The 18,579-nt window shown below is 42.8% G+C and overlaps 1 protein-coding gene across 5 annotated transcripts in view; it reads right to left on the bottom strand.

Moving 5' to 3' along the window:
- fbxo25 (F-box protein 25) overlaps positions 1-18,579 on the bottom strand; it is a 37,667-nt gene that overhangs the window by 1,626 nt on the left and 17,462 nt on the right. For 3 of the 5 annotated variants that reach the window (XM_010904059.3, XM_010904061.3, XM_013138444.3), the window contains exons 3-9: positions 6,350-6,453; positions 6,119-6,168; positions 5,723-5,815; positions 5,440-5,533; positions 2,979-3,163; positions 1,437-1,619; positions 898-1,041 (exon numbers count right to left, since the gene is read on the bottom strand). In XM_010904059.3, coding sequence (XP_010902361.1) covers positions 898-1,041; positions 1,437-1,619; positions 2,979-3,163; positions 5,440-5,533; positions 5,723-5,815; positions 6,119-6,168; positions 6,350-6,453 — 853 coding nt within the window. Of the gene's footprint in view, positions 1-897; positions 1,042-1,436; positions 1,620-2,978; positions 3,164-5,439; positions 5,534-5,722; positions 5,816-6,118; positions 6,169-6,349; positions 6,454-6,699; positions 8,850-18,579 lie in introns of those variants that run through there. The other 2 variants (XM_020056345.2, XM_010904062.3) reach the window with 2 other exon arrangements.

Genomic DNA, 18,579 nt, shown 5'->3' with positions numbered 1-18,579 from the left:
CTCTTTTATTCAGAACTATCATAAATGGGGACTACAAAGCCCAACAAAAGAATGAATGACAAATCATAATAATTCTTATCTTCCTATGAAAAACCAGGTTGGATCTATCAATGAGGGTGACTTGGTTAATTTGTTCAACTTTGATTTTACAGATTGCAATGTCCAGCTTACATTTGCGGATTAACGAAGTCAATAGAATAAACATAAGCCAAATAAAACCCAACCTTACTGCGTCATTGATAAACCTTTAGATCTACTTAGTCCATGAAAACTAACATGATTCTTGTTAACAAAGGATCTGTAGCAGGAGGTAGCATGGGATAGATTCTCGGTTTAACTAAAACATTTCTTCAATGGTCCAGTTGAGAAGTGCTAGAATTACAACCTGCTAGTGTTATGGAGTTTTATGGAGTTTGTAGGAAAGAAGAACATTTCACCCCATTTACAATTCATTGTCTCTTCTAATAGTATTAGAGTAAATCACAATTCACTAAGTGCTCATAACCAAAGTGCCAGCACGCAAAGAGAAATATTCCTGAGTTTGTTTTGGTGTCGGTTCACTACACATTACTGGTAAAGACTTGCCTGTATATTTTGCTAAACAGCAAGTTCCTGTCCTCTGTAAACAGAGTCAAAGGTCACCCTGACATCCTGTCCACAAAACACTGATTTCACCATGCTAGGACTGACAAAGGATGTCTCAATAATCACACTCAATCTTAAATGTATAACATTACTATAATATTAAATATGTGGTTAACTTTTTTTACGATGGGAACTACAAGAACTCCTTAAATTAATTAATTGTCATTTGCCAAAAACCTGGACAATAGCACTGCATTGTGGGTGGAAAAGGAAGCTTTTTTGAAAGCACCCAGGTTGTTTATTGGTTGTTACCTTCCAGAAGAGGATGCTACAGTGTCTGCAGAAATGAAGTGTGTCTCCGTATTGCTCTCTCTTGGGGTAGTACTTCTGCAGGGTGAAGTACATGAGCTTCCAGTCAACATGGCCTCTCTCTGACAAGATCAGATGCCTACAGAACTGCCAGAGGCGCAGTGAAGAGATAATTACAAAGGAGGGAATGAAAGAGATGTTAACTCTGAAGAGTAAAATTTCATGTTCAACTAAAAGGTCCACATTTATTATATGCTTTCTCTATATTAAATGGCGCAACATTGCCCTCTGGTGATAAGACTACAATACTTCACCTACAGTAATTGCTAGGTACATTTACGTACACCAAGACCTTTACTTGTTGTTAAAGGTAACATTTACAAGTCAACATTTATGTACAATTCACTAAAAGGGGAGCATTTGTTATGATTGGTAAGAGTATGCCCTGTACATACATATACAGTAATTTACAGTTGATGTGCATATTTCCAGATTTATAGTTGGAGGTGAAATAACATTTTTAGACACAGGGTAGCTCCTACCTGTTTCTCTGCAAAGTGAAACTGGCATAGCTTCTTCCACAGGTGGCGGTCCTCACTGAGCATGTGCAGTGTGGGCGTGGTCTGTCCCAGGTTGATGATATCACATGCATCTGAGAACTTGTACAGGATGTTGTTCTGCATGTCTAGTGGCAGGTCCCGCAGCGTCACCCCGTTGGACAGTTGCTGCGGTGGATGGTGTACATAGTTAGCATTAAAACTGAAGTAAAGTTTTTTTCCCCCGTTTTGCAAGTGCCATCGGTTTAAATTGACATGTTTAAGGTGTACGTACAAGGACACTTCCTGGACTGGACTAGATTAAACTAACCACTATGATAGATAGAGAAAGCATCTCGTTCATTGCTCCCATTATGGCTTTGAGCGTACCTAAGAGTCATTGAGGCATTCTGCATATTGAAATAGTCTCACTTCTTCACAACAAACTATAACCGGGTTGGAAGTAGCTGCAACAGGATTGACAGGTGACAAATAAAAGGAATTCTGCTGGAGGGATGGAACCAGTCTTCCAAAATATATTCCCTCATTAGTTTTTTTTTGTTTAGGGTGGTGGAGAGGGTTCTCTAACACGTTAGGCTAACATTTCCCATAGGTGTTCAATTGGGATGAGATCTCGTGAGTGCAAAGGCCATAAAATGATTCACATAATTTTCATACTCAACAAACCATTCAGTAACCCCCCATGCCCTGTGGATGGAGGTATTGTCATCCTGGAAGAGACACAATAATGAACAGTCTTTCAAAGTCACTTACATCCTTCCTCTTGCCATCTTGATCCAAATTTGAAATCAACTGGACCTTCCCACCATTATTGGACATATACTTGCCTAATAGTATCATGTATGGAAGCATCTGCATTCATTATGTTCCTCTGCTCACTTATTTCCTTTTAGCACTGACTTTGCTAATAGATACTTCATTGAGAAAATCGTACTTACTACTACTGAGTTTGTGTGGTAGCCTAACAGAGCTAGAGGAACACACTTATTGTAACTTGCTATGGATAACAGTCTGCAAAATTACTAAAATATTAAATTTCACTGTAAAACCCACAATGGCGCTCCATGCTTAAAGGGGACTTTAGTCACAAGGGGCCTCTGTGGCAGAAACAGCCTTACTCCCAGGTTGAATGACTCCAAGTGTCCTCTCAAGGTTATTCCTACCATCACAGGCACAAAACATCACATGCTGCTGAGTGAACATCGTTCTGTCACCGTGCCAACTGAATCCAGATCAGCCATAGCCTGCCCTTACAGAGCATTGACTAGCCTATACGGTCTAACATAAGATACAGTGATCCAATAGAGTGAGGCCATTGTGGTCTTTGGAAGGGAGATGCTGGATACTGCTGCAGAATGCACCGGCACGCACGAACGTGCTTTACAATCCTTGTAGATATTTTCAGTCCTTGCCCAGCTGGTAAAAAGTCAACACAGACACACACACAGACAGGCAGGCAGGCAGGCAGGCAGACAAATACACAGACACAGGTTGGCAAACAGACAGGCAGAATGTCAGACACCTTACCTTGGGTATCTGCAGATTGTTGAGCTGCTGTTGCCAGTTGAGGATTGTCTCCAGCCTGAAGACCCAGATGTTGATGTTGCCTACTAGGACAGACTTGCCCATGCTCCTGGTCAGGGCGCACAAGGTGGAGCTCAGGTCCTGCAGCAGGTCCTTAATAAGGCGAGGGTTATGTTGATCTTCCAGAACTGGAAACAAAGAAAAACACCTTCAAGATAAATACCTTAAAAATGTCATAATATCAAACATATATTAAAAATAAATATACTATTTCTAATGGGGGAAAAAAATAATTGTAAAAAGAAAAAATCCAAACTCAAAAGTAATTATATTTTACTATCAGCAAAACCACCATCTGAAGAGTGTACTATACTTTAGGGGCACGCGCAAAGCCAAAGCAAAGTAGTTCTTTATTTACTGCAGCTAATTCACTGTTTCCTTCCTATGCAGTGTGTTTGTTTGACATACAGTTGTGCTAGAAATGTTGCATACCCAGGTAGAATTGGTAATATATGTACCATTTGTAAAGAAAACATGAGTGAACAGGCAAAACACGCCTTTTATTTCTTATGGGATTCACATTCAAATGTAGGTCATAACAGAATGTCACAATCATTAAAAAAAACATGGCAACAAAGAAAATAATTAACTGACCCCTCTTCAAAGGTCTGCATACCCTTAGTTCTTAATGCTGTGTATTGCCACCTTAAGCATCAATGACAGCATGCAGTCTTTTGTAATAGTTGTCTATGAGGCCCTGAATTCTTGCAGGTGGTATAGCTGCCCATTCGTCTTGGCAAAATGCCTCCAGGTTATGTAAAGACTTTGGTTGTCTGGAATGAACCGCATGTTTGAGATCTCCCCAGAGTGGCTGGATGATATTAAGGTCAGGAGACTGCGATGGCCACTCCAGAACCTTTTACTTCTGTAACCACTGGAGGGTCAACTTGGCCTTGTGCTTAGGGTCATTGTCGTGCTGGAAGTCCAAGAGCATCCCATGCGCAGCGTCCGTGCAGAAGAATGCAAATTGTCTGCCAGTACTTTCTGATAACATGCTTACAGATGCATTCATCTTGCCATCAATTTTCATAAGATTCCCAATGTCTCGAGAGCTCACCCCCCACAAAACATCAGTGAGCCACCACCATGCTTCACAGAAGGGATGGTATTCTGTTCACTATAGGCCTTGTTGACCCCTCTCCAATCATAGCGCTTATGGTTGTGACCATAAAGCTACATTTTGGTCTCGTCAATCCAAATTACATGTGCCAGAAGCTGTGAGGCGTGTCAAGGTGTTGTCGGGCATATTATAACCGGGCTTTTTTTGTGCCATTGGCACAGTAAATGCTTCTTTCTGGCAACTCGACCATGCAACTCAATTATGTTCAAGTATCATCGTATTGTGCTTTTTAAAACAACCACACATTTTTCCAGAGCAGCCTATATTTCTCCTGAGGTTACACCTGTGAGTTTTTCTTTGTATCCCGAACAATTCTTCTGGCAGTTTTGGCTGAAATCTTTCTTGGTCTACCTGACCTTGGCTTGATATCAAGAGATCCCCAGATGTTCCACTTCTTAAGAAGTGATTGATCATTACTGACTGGCATTTGCAAAGCTTTGGATATCTTTTTAAATCCTTTGCCATCTTTATAAAGTTCCATTACCTTGTTACACAGGTCTTTTGACAGTTCTTTTCTGCTCCCCATGGCTCAGTATCTAGCCTGCTCAGTGCATCCACGTAAGAGCTCAAAAACTCATTGACTATTTGTACACAGACACTAATTGCAATTTAAAAAGCCACAGGTGTGGGAAATTCACCTTTAATTGCCATTTTCACCTGTGTGTGTCACCTTGTGTGTCTGTAACAAGGCCAAACATTCAAGGGTATGTAAACTTTTGATCACAGCCATTTGGGTGATTTCTGTTATCATTATGATTTAAAAAGGGGCCAAACAACTATGTGATAATAAATGTCTTAATACGATCCCTATCCTTAAATAATTTTTTTTTTTTGCATGATCAGTCATAAAATCAAAACCAAAATTTCACAATTTCTGCCAGGGTATGCAAACTTATGAGCACAACCATATAAGGTCATGGTTTGATGACCCTTTTGATCTGTCCAGCAACAGGAGCACAGTAATGACAGGGCCCTACAGCTCTGAGGTTTTGTGGGTGAGCAACACCGTGACACAGCAGCAACTTGACCGTAGCGAGAAACCCGTTACTAGAAGGGAGGCATTGAAATAACGACAGAGAACTTGTTGTTTTCAGAAAGCACAAGGCTACATTTCACTTCTAAGACCGGCCAACAGTCAGTGCCATTGGAGACAGATTTGGAGTTAGAAAAACGGGCAGGATGCTGTGAGAACAGTGTGTTCCTCTGACAGGCCATCGAGGACACAGAGCAGGGAGGTAGATTAAGACATTTTACTTTTATGCGCACTTGCCCCATCACTCTTACCCTTCCGTACGATCTTCTCCAGTATGTTGAAGTAGTTCTTCTGAGCCGCTCCACTCAGAGACGGCAGCTGAGACTTGGCTATTAGTTGTAGGAGCTGGTTAGATGAATAGACAAAATTATTAAAAGATAGAGAATGAAAGAAGACAAAGAAAAAAGGAAGAGGGACAGCGATAGGGGGAAGAAAGTTGGAGAAGGAAAACTAGCATCACTCAAATGGGAGAACTGGCAGTTTCATTGATTGACCATAAGGATTCTTTCTTCAGATACTCAGCTACGATCTTACTTTTGCCACGTAGTTAAATCTCTGGATGTCTTGAATGGCACTGGAAAAATCTAGACGGTTGAAGGCCTCTCCTAGCGTGCAGTATCCATGTCTCTGTTAGATAATAACATGAATGCGCATGCAAAAATATCTTACATAGGTTTATTATCAGAACACATACTGTGTATTGTCAAGAGTGCATTGGGCAATGAACAAATATCTGATTGATGTTCCCGGTAATACTGTGTCTATTAACCATTATGCATAAACAGTGAATCCACATGTGTCTGTTGCCCATTAAACCACGTGAATCCACATCTAGTTGGCATTCTCAGTTGTAGCCATTGTCCATTAAAACATGCAAAAACTGTGAATCCTCACTGACTCGGCAAAGTTAGGCCTAAACTCTCCTCACACCTCTCTTGTGCTCTCCTTCTGAACATAGATCCACTTCTCCTGGTAAACAACTGGGAGAAGAGAGAAACAAGAGAGTCAAAGAGAGAGATTTAGTTTGCTATTTATTTTAAGGGCCTAGTTAAGTCACTGTTGCCGAATCTCGTGCTAGCTGGCCAGCATTCTCAATAGCTTTTGTGGTAGACCATTACCCCCAAAGATTGTGCCTAGGATTAGGATAGCCATGCTACTCACACTGTGATTTGGTGTTTTTGTTGTAGAAGTCCTTTTTCCTCTTTTTGGCTGCAACCTTGCACACATCTCCCGCAAAAAGGTTCTCTTTATTTTTATCGCAGAGCCTAATCCGGAAAGACAATAGCATGATATTACTCTTGGCCTGATTGGAACCCGTGTATTTATCCGATATATGGTACCAACATTTATTTATGCAAGCACCGATCAAAATATTTCAGATTTAGTAATAACATAATGTATTTTCGTTAAAGACAGGACATTATAATTAAAAGTAATGTGAGCACTGAGCAGTGACAAATGTCAAACTGCAGAGGGCACATTACAACAACTGCATTGCCCTGTGTTATAACCTGCAGTTACTTTGGGATCCTCCCGGACATCCTGGAGACTCCATCTGACCCAGAGTCACTGTGGATTATCTGACACTCTGAACCGATTAACCATGCCTGTTGGACCAGTTTCTTTTTTAGGAAATGCCATTGGTTTGTGAAAACATTTAAGTCTTTGATAGTCTGTTGTGAAATATGTTACAGGAAATAATCCCTACAACATTATCTGGTTGAGACCAGCTACAGTGTAGCCTTCTATCACCTGACACTACGTTGAGAATTTTCAATTGGCTAAAGCTTAATGCAAAATATGTCTACATATCGATTCACACAGGCACATACACACATACCCAGAGTATCTGGCAGATAGATGACCACTACCGTGCTCATGTTGATCTCTCCACACATACAAACAGCCTGTTTAAAGCAGAATGTCTGCTAGATCAAAGGGGTTGATTCACTGATGTTTCCCATGCAAAGGTAATCCAAGTACAGCCTTATCTCTCTCACGAAGAGAGCAACTTTCCTCCTAGCTGGTCTCTGATGTAACCACAGGGCTGGAGATGAAGCAATGCTTTGGAGTGGACAGAAGATTTGACAACTTATTTTTTCCACACACATGCGGTTAATCTAGGAGGTAAATTAATTCAAGCTGCTTCATTCACTGATAGCAACAGCACTGCTTAATGCAATCAAGCAAGTTTGCAAGAATTAGTCACAGGGAATTAGAGGTGAGAAATGCAATAATCTGACATTTCACAGTGGATTCTCACAGCAGCGTGTTTGGACAGAGAACAAAGAAAAAGGAAAACAACAACTTTTTACCATAAGACATACTGTGGTTTGTTAAACTACTACAAATACATTCAGCACAATAGCAGTCATAACGCTGTCTGTCTTGTCTTGGCTTGTTTGTCTCATGTCTTGTCTGTCTGTCTGTGGGAGTCTGTGTGAAAACATCCTGACTCACAGGCAAATGACTACAAAATCCTGGTAACTTTCCCAATATCCCCTAATCTTTCCATAAATTTTGACTGAAAGAATCTTGGATTATTCTCTCATGATTTTGGGAAAGTTACTGGAATTTTTAAACCCTTATTGTGTCGTTTGCCACTGTGAATAAAGGTGTTTTTTAGTACAGTCACTGAGGGGAAATTATGTCACTGGTTACTATGTGGTGAATTGTCATTGTTTTTTGTGAGCGATTAGATGACCAACATGGTGACACCTTCAGGCCACCCTCCAACCCCATTCTCAGTGACAAATATTCTATTCTAACTGTACAAAAAGTACTGTTTAAGAGTGTTCCCATTTTCCCCCAAAGGTTTTTAATGTAAAATGTTTTTTATATTATATTATTCCATGTATTTCAGATTACACCAAAAAATTGGTATTGTGAGATAAATAGCTACAGTTTCACCTCATTAAAACATTAATAACAATCAAATGTAATAACGCTCCACATCAAAATATAAGATAATTATTTTTCTAAATCTGTTTCGTTTGTCTATACTGGAGCAACACATTATTCACTGGTCACCACCAAACGTCTAAGGTCAATACAGAATGTTTCCTCAGGTCCAACCTCCCACAGTGAGAAGTTAAGACTGTCCTAATTCAGAATTCTAACAGACCACACATGAAGAGATAGACAAAAATAACTTTGTTTGGGACTAAATGTCATATTTACCCAGCTGTGAGCTAAAATCTATCCCGTAACAGGATCCCGATGATTTCATTAGAATAATAATGACTTACTGTATTGAATGTTAACACTTGATATACACACAAAGTAGATAAAGAGATCATTAGAAAGCCGCTGTTGTGAACCAGTGCTATAATATCATGCGTCTCAACAAACATTTTAGCTCCACACCGTGATGGCTTGATAAATGTAGACTATTCTTCTACATCTCACTATGGCAATATAATGGGGGGGTCAAACCTTTTACCAAATTCTCGCTTCACATGAAAATGAATACTGCTCTTGGGTGGAAATAAGTGAGGACAAATGCTGCGTATTCCTGATCATAAATCACTGCATCTGACCTTTCAAACCGTTTAGGTCAGTTAACCAAATTAATGTCAATAGATGGTCTACACCAGTGGTTCCCAACTCCGGTCCTCGAGTACCCCCAACTGCACACACTTTTGTTGTAGCCCTGGACACCCAATTCAACTCAATGAGAGCCTGATAATTAGTTGACAAGTTGAATCAGCTGTACTGGGCTGGGGATACAAACTATCTACCTTTAATAGAAGGATTTGGGAGAATTCTGAGGTAATTTTGTGTTGTTATAGGTTCTGCAGGCTATGCCTCAGTGTTCAGTTTTTCTCTTGAGTCAATGGCATCATACCACCTTTGAACGGTTCAACTCTTTCCGTTCTGAGTCTTTGTGTCCCTGTACTGTTGCTTAATTTTCTTTATTTTATCAGGGATCTGTTTGCTAGATTGGATGAAAACCATTATGAGGAGCCTAAAGCAAACGATACACATCACCATTTGAATAGAACAACATGCTGCATTTTCACAGCACGTAACACGTCAATCCGCAAACTCTGACCTAAGTCCTAAGGTCTGGGGCTTGGCACCAAGTGTCCAACTGGCCCTGGTCTGTGTCAGTGAAAACAGAAAAAAATCTTTAGGGTAAAACACCAGTGTTTGGCACTAGTCGAAATGTGGAATAAGTGGTCTGGTCCTAATGGCTATCAAATAGATTTCAGAAATGTTTTACCTGCAAACAATTACATTCACTCCAGATAATCAAATCAGCCAGTAGTTTGTATGGGCATAAGTTGAATTACCTATTCACTAGAAAGGGTAAGTGTGTCCAAACCTTTGACTGGTTGTTACGGCTTGTGATACCTAGAGGTGGCGCCCCAGGTGCCGAAGCACCTTTGGTGAATCTGTGAGGTCGTAAGTGCAGAAGATACCGAACCAACACAGATCACGAGTACGTGTCAGGGGATTTTATTCGTTCCCGATGACAATGAGCAAATAATAAATGATAACATAAACATAGCCTATATATATAAAAAAAAAAAACCACCAACCTGTCTCCAACCGACCCGCATGGGAAAAAAAAAAGGGGAAAAGGGGTTCGACCGTAACCAAAACAAAGAACTAAGCAAAAGATGTATTCTTCCTGACTAACAACGGGTTCCCTAACTGGCACTCTAATAAGGCGCCCTTTACAAAACATACAGTGGTTGGTTCGTTCGGTACTTCCTAGTGTGTTTAGACATATAGTTACCTACGGACAAGTATACCCGCGGGCAGCTCTGACTATACACCTTCCCCTCCTCCCCTACGGAGAGACAGGTGGTTAACACAAATTCCAAAATAAACCAAACACTTAAACTACAATTGTAACACGGTTCTTCATACCATACAAAAACAATTTCGCTCTCTCTCTTTTTCTCTCCTCCTCCTCCACCATCTCAACCACTCCTTAAATCCTCCGTAAGTCCCGCATGACACGGTCAACGACTCGGCGCAACAGCTGCGGCAGATCACGGTTGATTACCCCGCGGAACATAAGTCAACAGGCGGAGTAAGAAAAAAAAAGAAACACCTACAGCCGCCACACGTTCAACACGAAAAATAATATTATGAAACAAAAGAAGCTACTGGGACACGTAACACTGGTACTGTATGTACGCAAGATTTTTAAGTTTTTTATAGTAACTTTCCAATATATTGGCACACATTTATAACATTTTCACTAACTCATTATGGGATATAGAAAAAAATGCAATCACTTATGAATTCAGCCGACAACACAATTTCTTTTGGAGGGAGTGAAGATGTCTGAATACTTTCTGAAGGCATCATACGACTGTATTGTGTTTGAAGCTAGGCGACGGTGTGGAAAACTCTGTGTTGCACCGTCTCCTGGATTTCCAATAAAAATGTCTAGGCCTTTGGGTGGGTATTTAGTGGTGATTATACTGGATATTTTCACTGAACCTGGCAATCCTGCCCTGTTTACAGATTTGTGTGTTTCCACCACTGTCTAGAAAAGCAATCAACAGCTGCAGCCCTTGCTGAATTGATAGTGCAGTTAGTTGGAGCGATTTTACAACAATATACATGCTGATATTAAGGCCTTAAATGCCTTTTAGGTCTCAAATGCCTTCTAACCCCTTTTACGTTGTATAGGCCTCATAGGTCATATGGCCTGTGAAAGCCTTTAAGACTTAAAAGCCATTTATGTCTCATAGGTTTTATAGGTCATTTAAGCCTTTTAAGCCTTATAGGCGTTTTTGGCCTTCTAGGTCAATGTTAACATAAAACGATTGATGCTCAACTTGATTAGTATATGGAGTCACTAGACGCAACTTAGTAAAATGTCTTTTATTAAGTTTACCTCCACCACAAATAGCATCTATTAACTGTATGGCTTTTGCCACTGGCCATTTTAACAGCTTATTTGCCATTCGTGAATGACATTGATACAATAACTACTGTAGGTGACGATAACAGACTTTTACGTCAAGTGAAAAGATGAGAGAATCGTGTAGCGAAGTGTTTGACTTTCCTGAAGAAATGACACTAATGAAGCCTCGTTTGGCCATCACTACAGTAAATCAGTTTTCTTTTAGGCTTCCCGTAGCTACAGAAAGTTGTAGCCAGCCAAGTTTTTGTCTCTTCTGAACAAATCCTCTTTTACCACTGGCCGTTTTAACTAGGGCTGCACAATATATCGTTTCAGCATCGACATTGTGATGAATGCATCCCCAGAAGTTACATCGCAGAACATGCAATTTAGTGAGGTAAACATAGTCTACAAAACATCAGTCTACAATATATATTTTCTCAAATGGAAAACTAGCATTGTATCTGTCTGATATAACGTAATTTACTCCGATTTATGGGTTATTGGATACACAGGCAAAAAAGGCAGAATTTGAGAATGTGATTGCAAAAAGAAATGCATCGTCAATTAAATGGAAATATTTCGGATACCGACAGGATGATGTTGACCAAAAACAGGTACTTTGTCGAGAGTGCCTTGCAATTGTTGCCACAACACGAGGCAACAAGACCAATTGTTTGATCATTTAAGGCTGCACCACAAATCTTCGAATGACGAGTGCAAAGCATCTCAATGCCGTCCAAAGCAAAAACACCAGAAAGATTCCAAACGGCAGAGAAAATTACAGATTCAATAACTTTTCACATCTCCAAAGACATGGTACCAATTAACATGGTTACCAAAGAGGGTTCTAAAAACATGATCCGTTTGCTTGACAAGCGGTATTTAATGCCATCACACAACTATTTTTCTCAAGTTGCCATCCCAGAGCTGTACGAGAAATGCAAGACACAAGTTGAAACGGAGCTGTCACAAGTGGAATATTATACAGCAACAACAGACTCGTGGTCCAGCCAGACAACGGAGCCCTACATAAGTCTGACCGTACAGTTTATTAATGAGGACTTTCACCTGAAAAGTCGCTTTTTGCAAACTGCATTTTTCCCAGAGGATCATACATGTGAGAACATCGCAACAGGGATGAGAGAAGCTTTAGCTGATTGGGGCCTAGAAGAGAGTCGTCTAGTCTGCATTACAACAGACAATGCTGTGAACATGGTGAAGGCTGCCGCCCTGAACATGGTGAAGGCTGCCACCCTGAACAAGTGGACCAGATTGTAGTGCTTTGGCCACAGACTGCATCTTTCAGTTTGTAAGTTATGCCCAATTGCGCATTCTATTTTACTACTGTTGCTATTGCTATTACTATTACTGTTACATATTATTACCTAGCAACCTGTTCTGAAATATAATTTTCATACGTTTCATAAATTGTAATTGTACAGGATGGGGCTAAGGAAGAATGAAGGATACAGACTGTCAGGTTGATAGCCAAAACTCTTTCTGAAGACATCCTTGATTGTTCCTTATCGCAATATATATCACAGAAAAACACAATATTGCAATGTCAGTTATTTCCAATATCATGCAACCCTAGTTTTAACAGCTAATTAGCCATTCATGAATGACAGTGAGTATCTATCAATATATATGACGATATATTTATAACTGACATTTTTGTCAAGTGAAAAGACAAGAGAATCGTGTAGGCAGCGAAGTGTCTTTCCTGAATAAATCCTTATATCCACCAGGGCTGTTTTATTTTAGGCTTCCTATTACGTTTTTGTCTGTCCTGAACCTCAGGCATCATGTGTGTTGACTGCTACCGGAGTCAAACGCGGGACCTGTTGTTCCGTAGCCCGCGTCTCTAACCACTACGCTATTTAAAAACGGGTAGTCAGTCAGTCAGTCCAGGACGGACGGAGGGAGTCACTCACTCACTCGCTCAGTAAGAGACAATCGCTCTTCTAGGCCGGCTCCGCTTATGCGGTCCGGCAAAAACGAATGATATTAGCGACTAGAGCATCTTACCATTTCCTGGAAATGCTGTCAACCGGTCAAAATCATTACCCGTTTGTGGACGCTGCTAGGTTTGTTTATCAACCAAAGATAAAGAAAGGTAATAAGATGAGTAACTCTGAGACCGGATGGTCATTTACATTTGCCAATCTTTCGGACAGATTTGCCATCCTGGGAAAACTATGATTTGTTCCTCCCCAATGTATCACTGTAAACTATGTAATTTCAAAAATATTTATAACATGCAATGAAAGCACTTATATTAAACACTTAACAGCCTATTTTTAAGTTTCAAAAGATTGCGACCCCTCGTCCTTTACCTCACAATGGTTTGATCCAGTCCTCAGCAGTGGCACATCATGCAGGTACCAGAGATGGGGTCAAGTCCAAGCAAGTCTCAAGTCTTAACCATCAAGTCTCGAGTCAAGTCTCAAGTCACAGTTCAGATAAATCAAGCAAGTCAAGTCAAGGGTTCACCCTAAGCAAGTCAAGTCGAGTCCTTATAAGTTTCAAGTCAAGTCACAGTACTAAAGAGATGAACACACACACACACACACACACACTGTCCTCTGTTTCTGACGTGCGCTCGGTGTGAAGCTCGATTTCAAAATCAAATATTTTTCTCCTCCGCGGTACATTTTTTTGGGGGGACGAAGCGGAGGGATCTTGAATCAGCCTGAAGGGGTTGTATTCGCTATAACAACCGCCTCGCTATACCTTATCCCGCTTATTACATACCTACCAAATAAATCAATAATTTGACACAAAATATTGATTTCAAAAGGAATGTATTGATTTAAAAACGATTGTATTGCTTCCTCTAAAGAAAATAGTCCGTTCCGTTTTTGGTTAGAATCCTGCTGCGTCCATAGCAACGCGCTGTTTTTCATGGCAACGGTCTGTTATCAAGAAATAACACGCATTCTGCACTGGAATTCAGCCAATCCATGTAATAAGGGCTAATAATATCAACCTTATAAACTAATTATTGTGACTTAAAAACAGCCGAATATGTAATTACGCTGTAATTATTCTTGTCTGTATGAGTAAAAAAAAAAAAACTTCGAAATGTTTAGGTGCTAGTAATCACATCGGCGCCCCCATGTTAGCCTTTCATGCAGTAAAGTTAACTGTTATGGTGTAAGCACAATGCTTTTAAGTTTCCACATGCAGTCCACAAACACTTGAAAATGCGCACATTTAATAAAGACATTATAGCCTACGTGTAATAATATACATGCCCGCTCATTTTAAGATGCCCATCAACATTAAAATTCAGGCTATGCAACTGTTATAGTCAAATTCCCTTACATCTATTTACCAGACGTATTCAGTAATGATAATGGTCACATTTCTAACAAGAAAAAAAACATAATATGCGCAAGGCCAAATTATGACAAACAAAAGTACATTAATTCAGTACATTAGTAACTTAATCGTTATAGATCTTAGTGAAACTGAATATAAAGAGATTACTTTCTTACCTTTCCTTGTGGTTCTTAAAATGACGAATGAAATTTGACGTTGTTGCATATTTTATTTATTTTATTCACACGGTCCAGTTCAAGTCCTTGTATCCAAACGATACTATTTGTGGAGCTCGACTACGTTACTGTCTGCCATGTTTGGCGCGGTTTGAATTGTGCAGCGTTAAAGGCACATACGCTGATTAGTGGTGCTGATGTCACAACATATACAATTATTTTATTGCTGTTTGTTTATTATAAGTTCAAGTCATTGTCGAGTCTTCCACTTCAAGTCAAGTCAAGTCAAGTCTCAACCAACTTGTTCTCAAGTCAAAGTCAAGTCAAGTCATGTGACTCGAGTCCCCCACCTCTGGCAGGTACTACATACAGTGGGGAGAAGAAGTATTTCATACACTGCTGATTTTGCAGGTTTTTCCACTTCTATAAAAAAAGTCTGTAATTTTTGTCATTGGTACTCTGTGAGTGACGGAATCTAAAACAAAAATCCAGAAAATCACATTGTATGATTTTTAAGTATTTTCATTTGCATTTTATTGCATGACGTATGATGATCTGGATGATCCAGAGGAGGAATGGGAGAAGTTCATGTGGTCATGTGGTCCATAAAAATTACGAACAGAACCGGCGACAAAGGGCAGCCCTGCCGGAGTCCAACATGCACAGGGAACAAGTCTGACTTACTGCCGGCAATGCGGACCAAGCTCCTGCTTCGGTCGTACAGGGACCTGACAGCCCTTAGCAAAGGACCCAGGACCCCATATTCCCGAAGCACCCTCCACAGGATGCAGCGAGGGACACAGTCGAATGCCTTCTCCAAATCCACAAAACACATGTGGATTGGTTGGGCAAACTCCCATGAACCCTCCAGCACCCCGGAGAGGGTATAGAGCTGGTCCAGTGTTCCACGGCCCGGACGAAAACCACACTGTTCCTCCTGAATCCAAGGTTCTACTACCAGCCGTATTCTCCTCTCCAGTACCCTGGCATAGACTTTCCTGGGGAGGCTGAGAAGTGTGATCCCCCTGTAGTCAGAACACACCATCAGGTCCCCCTTCTTAAAAAGAGGGACCACCACCCCGGTCTGCCATCCCAGAGGCACTGTCCCCGACCGCCCCGCGATGTTGCACAGGCGTGTCAACCAAGACAGCCCCACAACATCCAGAGACTTGCCACCGAGGAGTTTCTTGACTACCTCTGTGACTTCAGCCCAGGAGATGGACAAGTCCACCTCTGAGCCCTCATCCTCTGCTTCCTCAATGGAAGACGTGACGGCGGGATTGAGGAGATCCTTGAAGTACTCCTTCCACCGCCCGGACGGTTTGCCAGAATCTCTTCGAGGCCAGCCAATAGTCCTTCTCCATGGCCTCAATGAACTCCTCCCAGGCCTGAGTTTTTGCCTCCACAACCACCCGGGCTGCAGTCCGCTTGGCCTGCCGGTACCCGTCAGCTGCCTCAGGAGTCCCACAAGCCAACCAGGCCTGATAGGACTCCTTCTTCAGCTTGACGGCATCCCTTACTTCTGGTGTCCACCACCGGGTTCGGGGATTGCCGCCTCGACAGGCACCGGAGACCTTACAGCCACAGCTCCGAGCGTCCGCTTCGACAATGGTGGTGGAGAACATGGTCCACTCGGACTCAATATCTCCAGCCTCCCTCGGGATCCAGTCGAAGCTCTGCCGGAGGTGGGAGTTAAAGATCTCTCTGACAGGAGACTCGGCCAGACGTTCCCAGCAGACTCTTACAGTACGCTTGGGTCTGCCGAGTCTATCCAGCTTCCTCCCCCGCCATCGGATCCAACTCACCACCAGGTGGTGATCAGTTGACAGCTCCGCCCCTCTCTTCACCCGAGTGTCCAAGACATACAGCCACAGGTCAGATGAAACGACAACAAAGTCGATCATCGACTTGCGGCCTAGGGTGTCCTGGTGCCACGTGCACTGATTGAACATGGTGTTCGTTATGGACAAACTGTGTCTAGCACAGAAGTCCAATAACTGAACACCGCTCGGGTTCAGATCAGGGGGGCCGTTCCTCCCAATCACGCCCCTCCAGATGTTACTGTCGTTGCCCACGTGGGCGTTGAAGTCCCCCAGTAGAACGATATCCCCAGTCGGAGCACCCCTCCCAGAGACTCCAAGAAGGTCGGGTACACTACACTGCCGTTCAGCCCGTAGGCACAAACAACAGTGAGAGACCTATCCCCGACCAGTAGGCGCAGGGAAACGACCCTCTCGTTCAACGGAGTAAAATACAACACATGGTGGCAGAGCTGGGGAGCTATAAGCAAACCCACGCCAGCCCGCCGCCTCTCACCATGGGCAACTCCAGAGTGGTGAAGAGTCCATCCTCGCTCAAGGAGTGTGGTTCCAGAGCTAAAGCGGTGCGTGGAGGTGATCCCGACTATCTCTACTTGACTACCTCTGTGACTTCAGCCCAGGTGATGGACAAGTCCACCTCTGAGCCCTCATCCTCTGCTTCCTCAATGGAAGACGTGACGGCGGGATTGAGGAGATCCTTGAAGTACTCCTTCCACCGCCCGGACGGTTTGCCAGAATCTCTTCGAGGCCAGCCAATAGTCCTTCTCCATGGCCTCAATGAACTCCTCCCAGGCCCGAGTTTTTGCCTCCACAACCACCCGGGCTGCAGTCCGCTTGGCCTGCCGGTACCAGTCAGCTGCCTCAGGAGTCCCACAAGCCAACCAGGCCTGATAGGACTCCTTCTTCAGCTTGACGGCATCCCTTACTTCTGGTGTCCACCACCAGGTTCGGGGATTGCAGCCTCGTCAGGCACCGGAGACCTTACAGCCACAGCTCCGAGCGTCCGCTTCGACAATGGTGGTGGAGAACATGGTCCACTCGGACTCAATATCTCCAGCCTCCCTCGGGATCCAGTTGAAGCTCTGCCGGAGGTGGGAGTTAAAGATCTCTCTGACAGGAGACTCGGCCAGACGTTCCCAGCAGACTCTTACAGTACGCTTGGGTCTGCCGAGTCTATCCAGCTTCCTCCCCCGCCATCGGATCCAACTCACCACCAGGTGGTGATCAGTTGACAGCTCCGCCCCTCTCTTCACCCGAGTGTCCAAGACATACAGCCACAGGTCAGATGAAACGACAACAAAGTCGATCATCGACTTGCGGCCTAGGGTGTCCTGGTGCCACGTGCACTGATTGAACATGGTGTTCGTTATGGACAAACTGTGTCTAGCACAGAAGTCCAATAACTGAACACCGCTCGGGTTCAGATCAGGGGGGCCGTTCCTCCCAATCACGCCCCTCCAGATGTTACTGTCGTTGCCCACGTGGGCGTTGAAGTCCCCCAGTAGAACGATATCCCCAGTCGGAGCACCCCTCCCAGAGACTCCAAGAAGGTCGGGTACACTACACTGCCGTTCAGCCCGTAGGCACAAACAACAGTGAGAGACCTATCCCCGACCCGTAGGCGCAGGGAAACGACCTTCTCGTTCAACGGAGTAAAATACAACACATGGTGGCAGAGCTGGGCAACTCCAGAGTGGTGAAGAGTCCATCCTCTCTCAAGGAGTGTGGTTCCAGAGCTAAAGCGGTGCGTGGAGGTGATCCCGACTATCTCTACTCGGAACCTCTCAACCTCACGCACAATCTCAGGCTCCTTCCCCGCCAGCGAGTTGACGTTCCACGTCCCTAGAACTAGTTTCTATGTCCAGGGATTGGGTTGTCGAGGCCATATGTATTCTTATCTTAGTAGTTTTTTTTGTATGATCAGACCTTCAATACAAACAAATTTTTGTATTTTTCTAATTCATTAACCATTTAAAACAAACAAACTCGCTAATTCATTATTTTTTAGACTTCTATATAGTTTGATAATGAGCTAGCTGGACTGATCCTCTAGCTGGACTGTGATGCTACGGAGGAGAATGTCCATGCTAATAGGTATCCTAATGATGCCAAATACTGTTCGCCTCTGGCAGATATTGGGGGTCAAAAAGGCCTGGCGGTTCTAGTGTTAACAAAATCAATAGGCTACTCATTGTTTCT

The sequence above is a fragment of the Esox lucius genome, chromosome 18 (assembly GCF_011004845.1).
Source record: "Esox lucius isolate fEsoLuc1 chromosome 18, fEsoLuc1.pri, whole genome shotgun sequence".
In the NCBI taxonomy this organism is placed as follows: domain Eukaryota; kingdom Metazoa; phylum Chordata; class Actinopteri; order Esociformes; family Esocidae; genus Esox; species Esox lucius.
The sequence above is the reverse complement of the archived record's forward strand: the minus strand, read 5'-3'. Positions and strand labels throughout refer to the sequence as shown.